The sequence below is a fragment of the Stylophora pistillata genome, chromosome 6, assembly GCF_964205215.1.
Source record: "Stylophora pistillata chromosome 6, jaStyPist1.2, whole genome shotgun sequence".
Taxonomy (NCBI): Eukaryota; Metazoa; Cnidaria; class Anthozoa; order Scleractinia; family Pocilloporidae; genus Stylophora; species Stylophora pistillata.
In genome coordinates, this window is record NC_142524.1 from 7,731,700 (window position 1) to 7,747,532 (window position 15,833).

General features: G+C 37.5%; 2 protein-coding genes across 3 annotated transcripts; one reads left to right on the plus strand and one right to left on the minus strand.

Annotated features, from left to right (window-relative positions):
- The first annotated feature begins 14 nt into the window (after window positions 1–14).
- On the plus strand, window positions 15–10,571 carry LOC111335979 (uncharacterized). 2 transcript variants are annotated; one of them, XM_088725836.1, is made up of 13 exons: window positions 15–396; window positions 1,048–1,096; window positions 1,188–1,376; window positions 2,341–2,465; window positions 3,884–4,111; window positions 6,027–6,121; window positions 6,566–6,692; window positions 6,883–6,968; window positions 7,169–7,693; window positions 8,671–8,737; window positions 9,058–9,258; window positions 9,767–9,835; window positions 9,995–10,571. In XM_088725836.1, the coding sequence occupies exons 1-13, from the start codon at window positions 382–384 to the stop codon at window positions 10,076–10,078; spliced, it is 1,860 nt and encodes a 619-aa protein (XP_088581962.1). In that variant the 5' UTR covers window positions 15–381; the 3' UTR covers window positions 10,079–10,571. The 2 variants fall into 2 exon arrangements, with proteins under 2 accessions (XP_088581962.1, XP_022797759.2); XM_022942024.2 differs by lacking the exon at window positions 1,048–1,096.
- A 32-nt stretch (window positions 10,572–10,603) lies between these two features.
- On the minus strand, window positions 10,604–15,822 carry LOC111336069 (DNA-directed RNA polymerase II subunit RPB7). The gene is made up of 9 exons (XM_088725842.1): window positions 15,767–15,822; window positions 15,564–15,673; window positions 14,859–14,955; window positions 14,629–14,691; window positions 14,298–14,348; window positions 13,103–13,168; window positions 11,637–11,708; window positions 11,189–11,222; window positions 10,604–11,009 (listed from the first exon to the last, which is right to left on the minus strand). Exons 1-9 carry the CDS (start codon window positions 15,776–15,778, stop codon window positions 10,996–10,998), a joined length of 519 nt encoding a protein of 172 aa, XP_088581968.1. The 5' UTR covers window positions 15,779–15,822; the 3' UTR covers window positions 10,604–10,995.
- Between the last annotated feature and the right edge of the window lie 11 nt (window positions 15,823–15,833).

Below are 15,833 nucleotides of genomic sequence, written 5' to 3' on the forward strand. Positions count from 1 at the left end.
GAATCCGCTGTCTAAAGATAATGTCGTAATAAAACATGGCGGTTCTTTAACGCTTCTCTCCGCACCTCATAGTGAAATGTTTACAGTTAGTTTTAGGCTATCTTCTGGGAGAGATTGTTTCCTTCTGGACTAGTTGTTGTTTTATATTCGTTACTTTCGAGGAAATGTCCGCTCAAAAACTAGAAATTACTTGGATCATCAAAAAATCAGGTTTTCGATTGAAGTTATGTTGGATCCGTTCACTGGCAGTGATTTAAACAAGAATGCAGAAACCAATAGCCGTCAATTTGGACGATGAAGAAATATCTGGAATTCAAAATGATCCTGTTGTACATGAGCTATTTGAAGACGCCATTGAAGTTCTGCGTCTTGTAGGGGCCGATGGGAAATTCACTGGTGAGCAGGGTACTTCCTGGTCGAAATCTGATTAATGTCTCATTCAGTCAGTCTTTTAGACATGCACAGTGAATCAGTTGGGCTTTTATTCTGACCGTCAGTCAATCAGTCAGCCAGTCCATCAACTAGCCAGTCCATCAGTCAGCCAGCTATCAGTCAGCCAGTCCATCAGACAGCCAGTCCATTAGTCAGCCAGTCCATTAGTCAGCCAGTCCATTAATCAGCCAGTCCATCAGTCAGCCAGCTATCAGTCAGCCAGTCCATCAGACAGCCAGTCCATTAGTCAGCCAGTCCATTAGTCAGCCAGTCCATCAGTCAACCAGCTATCAGTCAGCCAGTCCATCAGTCAGCCAGCTATCAGTCAGCCAGTCCATTGGTCAGCCAGTCCATTGGTCAGCCAGTCAGTCAGCCAGCCAGTCAGTCAGTCAATCAGTCAGTCAGTCAGTCAGTTTTGTTATGGTGTTAAAGAATTGAATCAGCTAGGTGTTAATGAAGCAAGTTTCCACTTGAAGTTATGTAATTCCCAGATTGGATATAAGAGGTATATGCAGTCTGCATTCCTGTTTTGAATGGTAGGTTTTTTCTTTTGAGTGACATTAAAATTTCTTTCAGTTGGCTGTTTTAATCCACAAGTGATTTCTTTGCATACAGACACAACAAGTTTATCAATCAGTGAGGCCATTTGTCTATCAGTCAGCTGGTAAGCTAAGTCAACCAGTTAATCAGTCAGTGAGTCAGTTATTAGATCAATACTATCTTGTGACTGCTATGTTTTGTTTCTGTTAAATTAGTTAAGAGTCCAAGCTCAGGAAAGTGTCACCAAAGCACTCAACAAGGCAAGGGGAAGAATCAACCACACTCGAGTCGTAGAAAACCTGTAAAGAAACTGGCAGAAATAACAAAAGCAAAGAGAAGGAAACTGGAGAGAATAAAGGCTCCAGTGACAATCTTAAGAAAAACAAAGCAACTTGAAAACAAAGGTCAGTTAATGTTTTCAGAGTTTCTGGGAAGGACTTCTGGAGAATGTGTCCCATTTTTTAAAAGACTTAGGATTGGTTTTTGGTAAAGAAATACCATTTTATCTCTTCTCAAAATGAATATTCAGGGCGTGTTTTTTTAAAAAGACCTCTGCGAAAGGATTTTTACTCTACATCCCCTTACCCTCCCTGGATCTCTTGTTATCCCAGAATGCAACCTCTGTAGTTCATTGATTTCAAGGCTGTGCTCTAAGAAAAATTGAAGGGAGCCCAGCGCTCTAAAACTGAGAAATCCAGGGTGCCCAGCATATGCTTTTTATGAAAAACTTAAGATTCCTGAGTCACCCAAGAGCAAAAGTAAGGCACCAGGAGCCACTGGGCACTGCTAGACCACAGCCCTGGATTTTCATTGCTGTGCCTTGTAACTGTCATGGCAGGAATAAAACATGATCCTTGTGAAATCATTCAATTATGTTTTATAATTGTTTGGGGAAGGGAAGTCCTGATTTTTGTTGGTGACAGTTAATTAGATTTTGGTATTCTTAGTCTAATTCATCATCAGAGGTAGAGAAAGGAATGTTTCTTGGCTGCATGTTTTGACTTTTGTTCTTGAAACTGTGTGGTTGTTGTTGTTGTTTTTTTTTTCTTTTTTCTTATGTGTGATGAGAAGACAAACAACTCTTTACTTGACTCTGGTGTTGCCTTCCCAAAGGTTGTCAGAATGTCAGTCTTTCTCACCAACAACAATCTGTTTTAGTACGAACAGTGGAATCACATGATTCTATCAACTACTAGTCCTGGTTTCAAGTCTTTTACTTTCTAGGATTAATATCATACAGATTTAATAATTCAATGAATTTTGAATCTATGAAAATCATATATGTGTATGAAAGAGATCCTCACTTTCTATAGCTTTAACAATGTTTTTTAATGATTAATATGATGATCATCCTGTTCACCTTTAAAGTGTCATCAGAAGAGCAAGAGATTTCTGTCCAAAAGATGTTGAGTTATGCAAACCAGATGCCACCTCAAGAAAATTTCCAACCTCTACCCCTTCCCCTTGTATCATTTGGATTGGATGGAATGAATGTAAAGTACCATGACAACAATGCCATTCTGAAGATCATACATTTTGAACTAATTTTAAATTATAGTAAAGGCTGATAGTTTCTAAACTAAGTTTAGTTTCTAAACTCTGATAGTTTCTAAACTAAGAAACTGGGGCTGCATCGGTGGGGGTAATGAAATAATTTGAATATATCAACAAAGTTGAAATGGTAAATTGGCCACCGTTACAATTATAAAAGCTGACGTTTTGAGCGTTAGCCCTTCGTCAGAGCAAATAGAGGAATTGTGGATTGTGTGTGCTTTTAAAGGCAGAAAATGGAGCTACGTTATTGGTAGGAACATGGCAACGAGAAAAACACAAATAAATTAGTGGAATGAAAAGCGTTCGTTGATACCTATTCGCTCAGATGAAGGGCTAACGCTCAAAACGTCAGCTTTAATTTATAATCGTAATGGTGGCCAATTTACCATTTCAACTTTGTTGATATATTCGAATTAATTTTAAATAGTGTTGGCTGTTTGATAATATCACTAGTGAGAATAACACTTGCAATTGTGAGGTAACATGGTAATCTGCACATTGTACGTATCATAGCTTGCAGTCTGAGGTAATTTCAAAGAAAGTTCTGAACCATTACCAGTGTGTGGGAGTAGTTCAAAGGAATAACCCTTAACCTCTTGGAGGGACTAGCATCTAATTTCTCCTTACAATATCACCCCTGAAGCACACATTAAGGTCATGAGAATATAGGAAATGATCACCAACTTAAGAGGCTCTCGATTGTTAAACAATTTTCTTTGTCGGCACCTTAGGAAATGTGTAGAGAACTGTGGGGAGAATTTGCATACTGATGTTAAAAGGTTAAATGTGTGGGATCATACAACTGAAATGAGCACCTTGTTGATATTGCACTTGTAAACCCATCTTGGCTCTTGCATAGTATATTACTGTCAATCATTTGTCATGAATGTCTGGGTGGGGGTTATCAGTGACATTGCCCAACACTCTGACAATCTGAGCAGAAGTCATCGGTAGACTTAACCCTTTACACTACGACGTCAGTCTGCATATTCTCCATACTGTTCTCTATATACATGTCCCAAGGTGCTGACAAAGAGAATTTGTGTAACAATCAAGAGCTTCTTCAGCTGGTGATCATTTCCTTTATTCTCATGACCTCAATGTAAGGAGAAATTGGATGCTAGTCACTCTTAGGGATTAGAGGGTCAACTGGAGTTCAAATGTCAAAGTGCACAAGCTACATGATTGCCATTTATCCACACTTCAAATTTGTATTGTGTATAGTACATAAGAGTTAAATAATTATTTAACAGTCCCTCGCTGCATCTTTAAGCTGATAATGAATGGTGCCAAGTGACAATCCTCTTTTTTCGCCCGGTTTTTTTTCTGTATTCTTTTCCTTCTTTCCTTTTAATAGGAAGATGGGAGTGTCATCTCTAATAATCCAATTTTCACAGAGGGTATCACTCAAGACTACACATATTTATCCAATGAAAAGGATGTTGCCCTGTGGAAGACATTGATGGCCTCCCCTAACAACTGTAATATTTTTGTGGGAGGCCTGCACCATGGTGTCACAACAGAAGCTCTGCACGCTTCTTTTGAGGCATTCTGTTTGCAAGAAGAAGATGAAAAGCAGATGAAGGTAGAGGTGTTGGGAAAAATTGTGTATATTATAATTTAAGCTTAATGTTAAACACCTCTCCGAGTTTCACAGATAGCAGAGCTTCAAAGCCACTCCCTGTGTTTAAGGTATCTTTTAATGGTTTCTTTCTTCACCATAAAGGAAGTGTATAAGAATCAAATGAAATCGTTATCTTCAAGAAGAGTACGACATTTTTTAATTTATAAGACGTGTTTCGATGTTACGAACATCCTCGTCAGTTACAGACTATTTGAAAAACCGTTAGGGCTATTTAACAACTAGGCGAAACATGCATAATTAATTGTGATTAAGTGACAAAAATACATATTAGAGTGAGTAAAGTGTTGGAAAGAATATAAAGCCTAAAGCGTAAGCGTCATGTTGACGTGATGAACTTGTTGGTTTAAATTAGGCTTTTCCCAGTTTATGTGCAAAGCCTCCTTAAGTTTAAGTTGAAATTTAGTAGGGGCGGAATCAAGGATTTCAAAACAATCCGCAGAGCAAGATTGACGACAACTTTCTGAGTTTTGTAAATGTTTGAAGATATGTGAGGACTTGTCTGACGAGAGATGTTCACGGACGCGTGTGGAAAAATGACGACCAGTTTCGCCGATATAGCAAGCAATACAGCAAGCACAAGTAAATTTATAAACCACACGTCAACGAAGTTCTCTACGGACAGAATCCTTCACTGAGAAAAGATTTCTTAATTTAAACGTGGTAAACACTAATTTGATGTCAAGATCATTACAAAAACGACTAACAAGGCGACGTATTTACTTTAGTTTCGCGACGTATTTACTTTAGTTTCGCACCTCTGTCATACAAAATCGGTCTTATCAGGGCATTAATTGACAGGGTTTTTAAAATCAGCAATACTTGGTTGGGCTTCCACAAGGTCATTCTTAAATTAGTTTTCATTTTGTGTAAGAATCTTTTCCCCGTTCCTCTTATTGATAAATGCGTTTATCGATATTTGAACACAGCCATCGACCGACATGACTCCACTCAAACACCTCTTTCCTCTAATACCTCTTCACAGGGTAAACAATACTTTTATAAGTTAGCTTATTGAGGCCGTTTTTCTACTGTAGCTAAAACAAAATACGTCGCTTTGTTAGTTGTTTTTGTAATGATCTTGACGTCAAATTAGTGTTTACCACGTTTAAATTAAGAAATCTTTTCTCAGTGAAGGATTCTGTCCGTAGAGAACTTCGTTGAAGTGTGGTTTATAAATTTACTTGTGCTTGCTGTATTGCTTGCTATATCGGCGAAACTGGTCGTCATTTTTCCACACGCGTCCGTGAACATCTCTCGTCAGACAAGTCCTCACATATCTTCAAACATTTACAAAACTCAGAAAGTTGTCGTCAATCTTGCTCTGCGGATTGTTTTGAAATCCTTGATTCCGCCCCTACTAAATTTCAACTTAAACTTAAGGAGGCTATGCACATAAACTGGGAAAAGCCTAATTTAAACCAACAAGTTCATCACGTCAACATGACGCTTACGCTTTAGGCTTTATATTCTTTCCAACACTTTACTCACTCTAATATGTATTTTTGTCACTTAATCATAATTAATTGTGCATGTTTCGCCTAGTTGTTAAATAACCCTAACGGTTTTTCAAATAGTTTGTAACTGACGATGATGTTCGTAACATTAAAACACGTCTTATAAATTAAAAAATGTCGTACTCTTCTTGAAGATAACGATTTGCTTTCTGCTGTCTCGAATCATATGAAACAAATCAAACTTTGACCTATGGTAAGGTTACAAGTAACAAATTGATCTTCACAGGTTAATTGCAATGAAAGTCATTGCTGCAGAAAAAAAAAAAAGCCTGAAATTTTTTAAAACACTATGTTACCATATTTGCCTGCTCAGTTCTTCTGTTCCACTTATTTTATTCTAGGCACATGTGGTGATGGATGTCAGTAGAAACCTGTCAAAAGGTTATGGATTTGTAACATTACCTTGCAGAAGATCTGCCGAACTGGCCATGATATGGTAACTTTTTTATCTTTGCCCAGAGAAAGAGGATTTTTTTTCTATTGAAACACCAGCAAAACTAACAATGTTGTCTTAAATTTTACATGCTTTTGATTAAAAATCCTTCATAATTAGAAGACATTTATGGCCCACTTTTTTACCAAAAAGATTTGCCATTTTTGGCAAATTTGCATGTTCTGAACCATCTTTAGTTTAGCCAAATATTTTAGAGATTTTTATTAACAGCATCAAGGATGGTAATAATTGACTTTTGAAAGACATTTAATCATTTCAGAGAGCTAGCAAAGAGAGAAAATTAATCATGAGATGTACTGAATGTCTAAAACTTCAAATCAAGCCAGACTTCCTGTTATTTAAAGCGACCCCTAAACTCAAGCATGTAATAATGGTGGTTGAAAAATGATGGAACAGTTTTGATGTGACTATCTTTGTTGTCAACAGTATGCAGGAATTTGAAATTTATGGCCATTGTATGCAGTTAGGTTGGGGCCAAGGAAAAAGGAATGGAGTGTTGTCCAATACTGAAGATTCCTTAGGAACCAAAACAGGCTTAAAACAGTGTGAAAAGGTGAGAGTCATATAAACTGCTTCTCTTTTTGCAATGGCATGATGTAAATACATTAGGCAGGAAGGAAAAGCTGCCAGTAAGAGTAATGCATGGTTCGGTATTTTTTCGTTAACAGCTTGCAGCAACCAGTAGTTTCCACTAAAATGTCTAATAGCTTGCTATGATTGATCTTGTGGTCTTTTCTCTCCAGGAGTCTTTGATCAGGACGCTCACAAGAACAAAAGGGAACATTGTTTTTGATAAAGTGTTTACAGAAAGGGAGGACCTTCTACCAAAGTAAGCAGTATGAGGCGAATAAAAGAGGTTTTTACGGAATAAAAAGCTAATAGTTTTTAGACCCTTTTTCCTATTAGTTTTATTGCCTCAATTTATTCCTCGTGATGTTCCTTAAGGTGCCATTGAAATAAATGTTATTTTTTTCTTTCCTCTCTGTCTCAGGCCTGTAGGATTTTAATGTTCAACAAACTTTCTTACAGGACACCATATAAGAGAGATTGCTCAAGGTGGGATCAAGAAACACCGAGAAAGTCTCAGAAATTTGAGAGATTCGATTATGCAGAGGGAGATCCTATACAGCAAGGAAACAAAAAACACTCCTACAGGATGAGGTTTTCAGAAATTCGGAACCCTTTGTCACTCCACTCCAAACAGTTTGACTCAGAATCCGTTTCATTACAAGGAGATCAAGTTAACTACGAAGATGGTTTGATACAAAATGAGTCTAACCTAACACAAACGGAGACCAGAATTGCAGCTCTGCGCAGACAATCAGAGATCAGTCATGGCATATCTACGGGTGTTATTGCGAGTGGAGATGAAGCTATTTCAAATAATTGTTCAGTTGAAATTAGTTTGGATGTAAATAACGAAACACCTTTGACTTTGCCTGGAATCAGACAAAATCCAACTTACAGAAAAAGTCTTCTGGAAAACGATAAAGAAATCGACGATACAGGGAAGGATATACGTAGAGAATATGAGGTTACATGTGAAAAGACGAGGTATCATGTTGACCATAATTCTTTTTATTTCAATTTGATGTAAAAATGTTAAACTGTTCTAAGCTTTCGATCCAGTGCCTTGTCAGTAGATATTAGACAGATTTAGCACCCGGCGCGTTTCCTTGAAACGGCAAACATCAGCTGCTCTTTTACGTTGCACATAAAATAGCATGAACCTTGCTGCTTGAGCCACAGGTCACCCAGGCTCACTGTTTGTGTCACGTACACATGGCTAAATAGAGAGAACATATGGGGCGAAGTTTAGGTCTGGAAATTTGCTCGAAAATGAAAATAAAAATCAATGAAACTTACCATGTGGCGATTTGTTGTTGTCCTTAATATGTGCGTGAAGAGTACTATGAAGGAAAGGTGAAGAGGAGTATTTTTCCCGAAACTTCGTGTACATATTAAGGACAACAACAAATCGCCACATGGTACAGTTTCATTGAAGTTTATTTCCATTTTCAAGCAAATTTCCAGATCTAAACTTCGCCCCATATGTTCTCTCTATTTGACCATATGTACGTGACACAAACAGTGAGCCTGGGTAACCTGTGCTCTGGCTTCGTGTGAACTCGCATCATGGTGGATTTGAAGTCGCCCTCGTATGACTTACATGGAATTGTTTTGGTCAGGGGGTTGTGCCCCTTTTCCGGCGATTAACTTCTACTCCGTGAAAGAAAAAGTGAAGGAAGGTCTTCGTACACGGCAAACGAGAAACAGGTTACTTTCACTAAAAACGGCAAAGTGCAACCGGCAAACGTGAAAAAAATGGCAGGGAAACAAGGTGACATGGTCAATCTTGCCTTTCATGTAAACGCGGTGCTAAATCTCTATTAGTAGGAAGTAGCTATGAAACGAAAAGGGTTTTAAATGTTTAGACTATGTAACCATTCTCATTTTTGCCAAGTGTTTTACCGTGGGAAATCCCAATGGAATCGTTGGTAATTAATTTTTTTTCTTCTTGTCATGAACAGGTTTAACACCGATGGACATAAAAAAAGTGTCATTCAATGGCTCACTCACAACCAAAAAGTTGCACTGGTAAGTTACTTGATGTATGCTTCGGCAACGTAGCTCGTTCTCACGGTTCCCGCTCTTTCTTCCTCGAGGGAGTAAAGAGGAGCCTGGGGACGAAGTTGAAGGAACTGACTTCGAATATGTTGCTGTGAAAATAATTTATTTTGTGGGGGGAGGGGGGACGCATTTTTGTGGGAAGAAATTCTACGCTGGCGGCAAAAGTAAGAATTAAATGCACTCTGAGCATCCAGAGCTAAAAAGTCTTTGAGGGCAAAGGTAGTGGGAAGCGGCATTTGACAGATTTTTTAAATCAGTGCGATTTTTTTTGTCTTGCTTTTTGGCAGTTAAAATCGGCTTGTTCAAAGCTTCGCAGTTGTGGCGTCCGAGGTCACCTTGGAGTATTCGGTGTTCATTACGAAACGGATAACAGTCGTGTGTACGTAGTTTGCGCTAAACACGTGACCGAAGGACAACTACTCAATGAATTCAAAGCGTTTGGAACTGCGGAGGTTAAACTTGTTGCTGATGTCAACGGATTTTCCAAGGTAGATTTCTTTTCCTTCGCTTTCTTCTTTTCATTTTAGAGACTGCCTCTTCTTCTTGTGTTACGTCCCTTTTCTTGTTTACGCTTTTTTCTTGTACTCAAACAAACCTTTAGTTGCCACTCTCCTATCTGGTTTTCCGTTTACGTTTTATCACCTTATATCGTTTTTTTCATAACGTCGTTTTTCGCTTTCGTTGCTTGCCTGTTTGTGTTTGGAACTTTCTAAAGCCAATGTTACGCGCAGTGATTGGTTCAAATAATTGCCCCACCCATCTAACCAATCAGATGCAAAACTTAAACCAACTTTAACCTTTACTTTAAGATCTCATAGGCTTCTCTTATTTTCCGGTCGGCCAAGTTGATAATTTTGGTTTTTGCCTTTTACGACATTCAATCAATCTCCCTTTCTCATTCCTTTGTGTGTAATTTTTTTTCCACAATTTTTCATTAAATCAATCAATGCAGTATTTCGTTTGTCAATAATTTTTCCCATCTTGCTTTTCTCTCAGGGTTGTGCCTTTATCCAGTACACAGATAGCGCATGTGCAGAAAGAGCCATAAAACAGATGCATGGAAAGGTAAGCAAAGCAATAGGTTCAGATCAGACACTCATTAGGTACTTTCCCTTGAGGAGATTTGTTAAGGGTGGAGTGCAGAATTTTTTTTAATCTAAATTTGCCGCAAATTCTGCCGAAATCTTATGCACAAACTTTTCTTCCAAACATTTTTTCCCACAGGTTGTGGGAGGTATGCCAATGAAAGTAATGGTGGCTGAACCTAAACTTCCCAAAGGATCACAAAGGAAGAGCTTATTGGTGTGACTTTGGACTCTTAGCCATTGCACATAGGCAATCCTCTGATTTCAAATCCTTTTCTGATGTACTTGCTATTCACTAGAAGGGTCTATTTCACAGAGGAGTATTGTAACCGTTTTTAATAGATACAGTCTGTGTTGAAGGAGATCTCCCCTTTAAGCTAAAGTAGTTTAATGCTAGCCCTTAAACTCCCACGAGTGACCAAGACAGAATTTCTCCTTACAATATCAAGCAGACAAGTGATGAGAATAAAGAAAAACATCAGTTAGGGATTATTAGTTAATCCAATACCAAATTTTCTGACAAATTGTAAGAACTGTATGGGAGAGTAAGAGGAATTAATGAGATCTTGGTGATGACAGCTACGCGTAATTAAACAAAAATCAAGTAAAGAAAACACTCAAGAATAGCAATAAAGGAACCATAACATGCATGAGGGGTTTTCTGATGGAAAAAGTATTTGGAATGTATATATTTGTGATCTGCTTTTTTTTTTTTTTTTAAGAAACACAATGTAAAAATGTACAAAGCTTTGTAAAAAAAACAAAAGAGGTTTAATTTTACAAAAGATGCCTAGCAATGTCATAGGATTCTATACAAGCAACATTTTAAGTATTCAAGTTATTCAGTATAACAAGCCCATTGGCTATATGAATCTTAAAAACTATAATTTTTCCATCAAAAACAGTAGCTTTGAGGTGATTTGAATGAAAAGGTATTAAGAGAAAACACTTTTTAGGTCTACAAAGTTAAATAAATACAACAAACACAATGACAATCCGTTGGGAACCCTTCATTGGGCTGTGTCATTTTAAAATACATATGTACAGTGTGATATCCATGAACACTTTGAAGATCTCTAAATAAATCTGCAAGGTTCACTCAGTTTCTTGGCAGTGAAAACAGAATAATAAACAGCTTTATCAACTGACAAGACCTGGAGAAAGAGAAGGTAGTAGAAATCAGTGGGCTTGCTTTCTTTCTTTTTCGATACACATACAAGCAACATTGGAGTCAGAATCTTGGCCACATGAAAGTATTTTTGGTAATATGATCCTCATGTCCACAATAATGCAGATTCTTCAGATGAGTTCAAGAAAAAGACAACACTCTTACCTAGATAATCATCCATCAGTGAACCAATAGCAAACTGAAAATCAGAACAGCAAGACATTACTTTTAAAACAACAGAACTCTCTAGAGACATTTATACTGTACCATAGCTAAAACATGATGAAGATTTTGCCATTCCCCTCACAAGAGGCATTTCAAGTGCCCCCCCCCCCCCTCCTTGAGAGCCACAAGATAACCACACTGAAATTTAACTTTTCCAGAACAATTTACCATTGGTTCATGTGCACTCCAAGAGGTTCTTTAAGAATGAATAGCATCTAAATTCAATCGATCATGAACTCAAAAAGGTCTTGCTTCTTAAACAAATTCTCCTTTCAAGTTACCATAGGAAATGTATAGAAAACAGTATGAAGAACTTGCATATTAATGCTAAGATGTAATCTGTAAAAAGAACAACCATCCACCAATCCCATGGAATCGCTAAACTTACAATGTCATTAGCATCAACCCTGGTTCCTACTACTCTGAGACGAATTTCATCATCCTGTTGAATCACAATGTCCTATGAACAGAAACAGTTGTTATTAAAAGGAAACAGAATTAAGTGAGCTGCTGTAGCAAATTTTGAGCTTTAACCAAACTACCTTCCTCCAAATAAATTATCATTCTCCAATTCAAGTTATCAGCTTTTATTTGATCGTTCAATCGTTTATTAATAAGTTTTCTTTAAATGTATGAGAGCAATCTTTGCAGGCCTGAAAAAATTCAGGCCCATATGGGATTTGAACCCATGACCTCTGCGATACCGGTGCAGTGCTCTGCCAATGGACCCAACACGCCAACTGGGAGCTGGTCCAGTCAAAGTGATAAATCAATGAATTTGAATATATGAATATCATATAAGTATACTGCAGTTTCATGAAATGTAAGAAAGCAATCCCCACAGTAACAAACCCTACATAATGGTATTAGTGGAAATAAGGCCTAAAAAAATTCAGTACACACATATGATTTTTGTATATTCAAATTTGTTAATTTTTCTCTACTGTGCCACCAACACAGTACAACTTTTTTTTTAGATCCTAATAAGATAGAAATTGGAATAAAGATGTTTGGATCTTCTGTCATAGTCAAGACTGTGATAATGCTTTAACTCCCGTGAATGACCAAGACAGAATTTCTCCTTACAATATCAATACAATATCAAGCAGACAAGTGATGAGAATAGAGAAAAGTATAAATTAGGGGATTATCAGTTGATCCACTGCCAAATTCTCTGAACTAAAGTCATAAGAGCTGTATGGCAGTCAGAAAGAAGAATTACATACATACCGGTACATACATACATACATATGTTAATTGACCACTCCCTATGGGGACTTTTTCAGGGCCAATTCCCACCCAGCAACCACCCCAGGGGAGGACATCCATCACAGAGTAATCTCATGTGTGGGAAATTAACGTCTCCTACCCCTAACCCTACAGGAGACGGGACCTCCATTTATTCGTCCCTATCTGAGAAGACTAGAGTATCTAACCATTTATTGATGTTATAGAAAAGTTGGAAATTCTCCTCAATTATTTTAAGATCCTGAGTGTTGGTCCGGCCGGGGTTCGAACCCTCGACCTCCCGCACAACAGTCCAGCACACTATCCATTTTGCTAACCGGGAGGCGGAATTACTTATGAGATTTCAGGAATGAAAGGATTTAACACGTAAGAAAGTTCCAACAGTTTTTTAATGCCACTCAGCAGTAATAATAATGATAATAATAATAGTTTAATATTTGTAGTGCGCAAATCCCATTTACAAATGATCAAATGCGCATATATATTACAGTACCCCTCACTTGCTGTTGCACAGGTTTGATATCATTACTTTTCCATTACATGTAAGATACCATTTTCAGTAACATCTTACACAATCAAATTAGTTCCAGTAAGATTTCAACATACCTCATCTTGTGTTTTATAACAGGGTGGATTAGAGTTTGGATCAAATTCCATATCTGATGGGATTGACTTTCAAAAAAATACATATTGTATATTAAAATATAAATATAAATACGAGTTGGACAGCGGCAAACAAACAAAAACAACATTTTGATGCCTCAAATCATAAATCAAGTTACCATAGAAGGGTTTGTCCAAAAAAGGAGTCAGATACTGTAAAGGACTACTATTCTGACAGAGTTGAATGCCCACATAAACTAAGAAATCAACAAATTACACTGTACTCGAGTGTCCCTCCCCCCAAAGCTGGAGTTTATCCTGGTTTCCCTAGCATAAAGTGACTAGGAGTATTAGCACTTCCCCCTGGATGGAATACTAGTCCATACCAAGGTTACCCCCCCCCCCCACCCTGTATTTCATCAGGCTTTTCTAACAGCTAGCCAGTGACCATTTTATACTCCTGGGTCCATGATGATTAAATAGAAGTTGATTAATGCAAACCCAGGGTTAAATTTTAACCCTGGTTTCTCTATTCCTTTGTTTAAGAGCCTTTTTCCTATAATTTTCTCTTTTCATTTCAGAACATCTAAACATCAAACTATAGACAAAAAAAAAAGTAAATTCAATATTCTTTTAACACTTTCAGATGTAAAATCAGAATTCACACTAACCCTGGGTTTTCTTAACCCTTTAACCCCTGCGAGTGATTAGCATCTAATTTCTCCTTACAATGTCACCCCTGAATCACACACAAAGGTCATGAGAATAAAGGAAAATGATCACCAACAAAAGATACTCTTGGTTGTTAAACAAATTCTCCTTGTCCGCAACTTGGGAAATGTACAGAGAAAAGTATGGAGAATATGCAGACTGATGTTCGGGTGTACAGGGTTAACCCAGCTTTGAACAACCCAACCATGGGTGGAGAGAGACACTGTGGCAGTACAGTGCTTTGCCCAAGAACACAAAAAATTGACGTGCCCAGGTCTTGGACCCAGACCTCTTGACCTGGGGTCCAGTGCACTGACCATTAGGCCACTGGAATAGGCCATCAGCTCTACTCACTTTTATTTCTGAAGACTCAACTGAAATAGTATTTGTCAAGAACATTTCTAATTTGTCCTTATTTGACTGCACTTAGTAGAGAAATTGTACAGGGTTACCTTCCACAAAGCAGTCAATCTTAGAAGATACTTACATGTCGTGACACAAAGCATGAAAGAGGTCCAATCTCAGTGAACAACCCAACCTGAGATAAATATATTGACAACAAATCCTATGAGAAATTTTCATTGTTGATTAGGTAAGGGCCATTTGAAATTTTTCAACCAATTGCAAGAAGAGATCAAAGCAAAGAAAGAAGGTTTCAGGCCAAATTAGTACAATTGATCATGATTAAATTTTGTTAGAAAATTCTACTTCTACAAAGGAAAGGAATAAATTTAGCCATTGGCCACAAGAAATTCTAGCAAAGGCACCTTAAGATAGAGGTGACAAATTCTTTCACACTAGGACAGGAGATTTTCTACCTTGTTTACTTGTGTGACCACCGCATCCAGAACTTCTCCTTTAAAAGGCCTGAAAACAATAGCCTGTAAAAAAGAAGATTTGTAACAACAAAGGGTAAATGAATCATTCAATGATGTCCAATTCCACTGAGCATTAAATAGACACACACAAAGTAACCAGAACAGAGGAAACTATTACCTGTTGAGCAATAAAAAAAAATCTCCCCTCTTTTAAATGAACCTCTGCTAACCTTATATTTAACAGGATACACAACAAATCCACGTCCTGGTTGGATGTGACCGACTCCTATGTTGTCAATCGTGGTGACAGCTATAATAAAACCATACCTGAAGAACATATGAAAGTTCAACATGTTAGAATTCTGATGATCAACTCAACTTAAATTTGGCTGATACAAATCCGTGGTTTATAGACAAAATTTACCTAATGACCCTGACATAGGGACATTTGATTCTTTGTGAGGAGGAATTTATACCATATGGCATTGACTTGTTTCATTGACAGTAATGATGATAATTTCCAATGTAAAAGAAATTCAAATCTACTTCAACTTGAAAATAAAAATAATAGATTAATTTATTGTTTTATACTCAGAATTTTCTTAAAAATTTGTAACAATAACACAAATAAACTGTAATGCTTACAGAAATATTGATTGCCTTATTTACTCACTTTCCGGCTGAGAATGATGACCAAATATTCCTCTGAAAAGTCTGATGTCCGTTATATGCCAGGGATCCCCCCGGCCCCCCACCTTGTAATAACATTCATTTGATAGATGCATAATTTACTGAGATTCTTGTGAAAATGGATACTACATTAATTTTAAGGGAACAGTGTATTTACTGCGATAGATCAACACTCTTTAATCTTATTCTTCCTTCTAGGGGAGACATAAAAAAAAGGAAAAACAAAGAATAAATTAACTACTTACTTTCCGCTACAGGTCCCTTCAACTTCAGTGAACAACTTCTGCTTCACAGTTTGCAGCAAGTTCGGCCCAAAGTACCGTGGATGAAGCAAGATTTCATGTTCCAGTGAGATCTGAAGACACAAATAAAAATCAGCTTGAGCATTTCGCTTCATTTAGTGCTAATCATAGCCGTTTTTAAAGCAATAACCGAAGGGAACTCTCACATGGTAGAACATCTTGATTCAAACAAGCATGGCTGACTTAGCGACCACGCAATTTGCCGAATGTTGC

Excerpts from the sequence above, each read along its gene's own strand:
- LOC111335979 (XM_022942024.2), top strand. The coding sequence starts at position 264 with ATGCAGAAACCAATAGCCGTCAATTTGGACGATGAAGAAATATCTGGA. Across the intron at positions 397-1,187 it reads GGCCGATGGGAAATTCACTG|TTAAGAGTCCAAGCTCAGGA; the intron begins GTGAGCAGGGTA and ends CTGTTAAATTAG. Across the intron at positions 8,738-9,057 it reads ACAACCAAAAAGTTGCACTG|TTAAAATCGGCTTGTTCAAA; the intron begins GTAAGTTACTTG and ends GCTTTTTGGCAG.
- LOC111336069 (XM_088725842.1), bottom strand. Across the intron at positions 14,692-14,858 it reads TGTATCCTGTTAAATATAAG|GCTATTGTTTTCAGGCCTTT; the intron begins GTTAGCAGAGGT and ends TCTTTTTTACAG. Across the intron at positions 14,349-14,628 it reads TGGTCACACAAGTAAACAAG|GTTGGGTTGTTCACTGAGAT; the intron begins GTAGAAAATCTC and ends TATTTATCTCAG.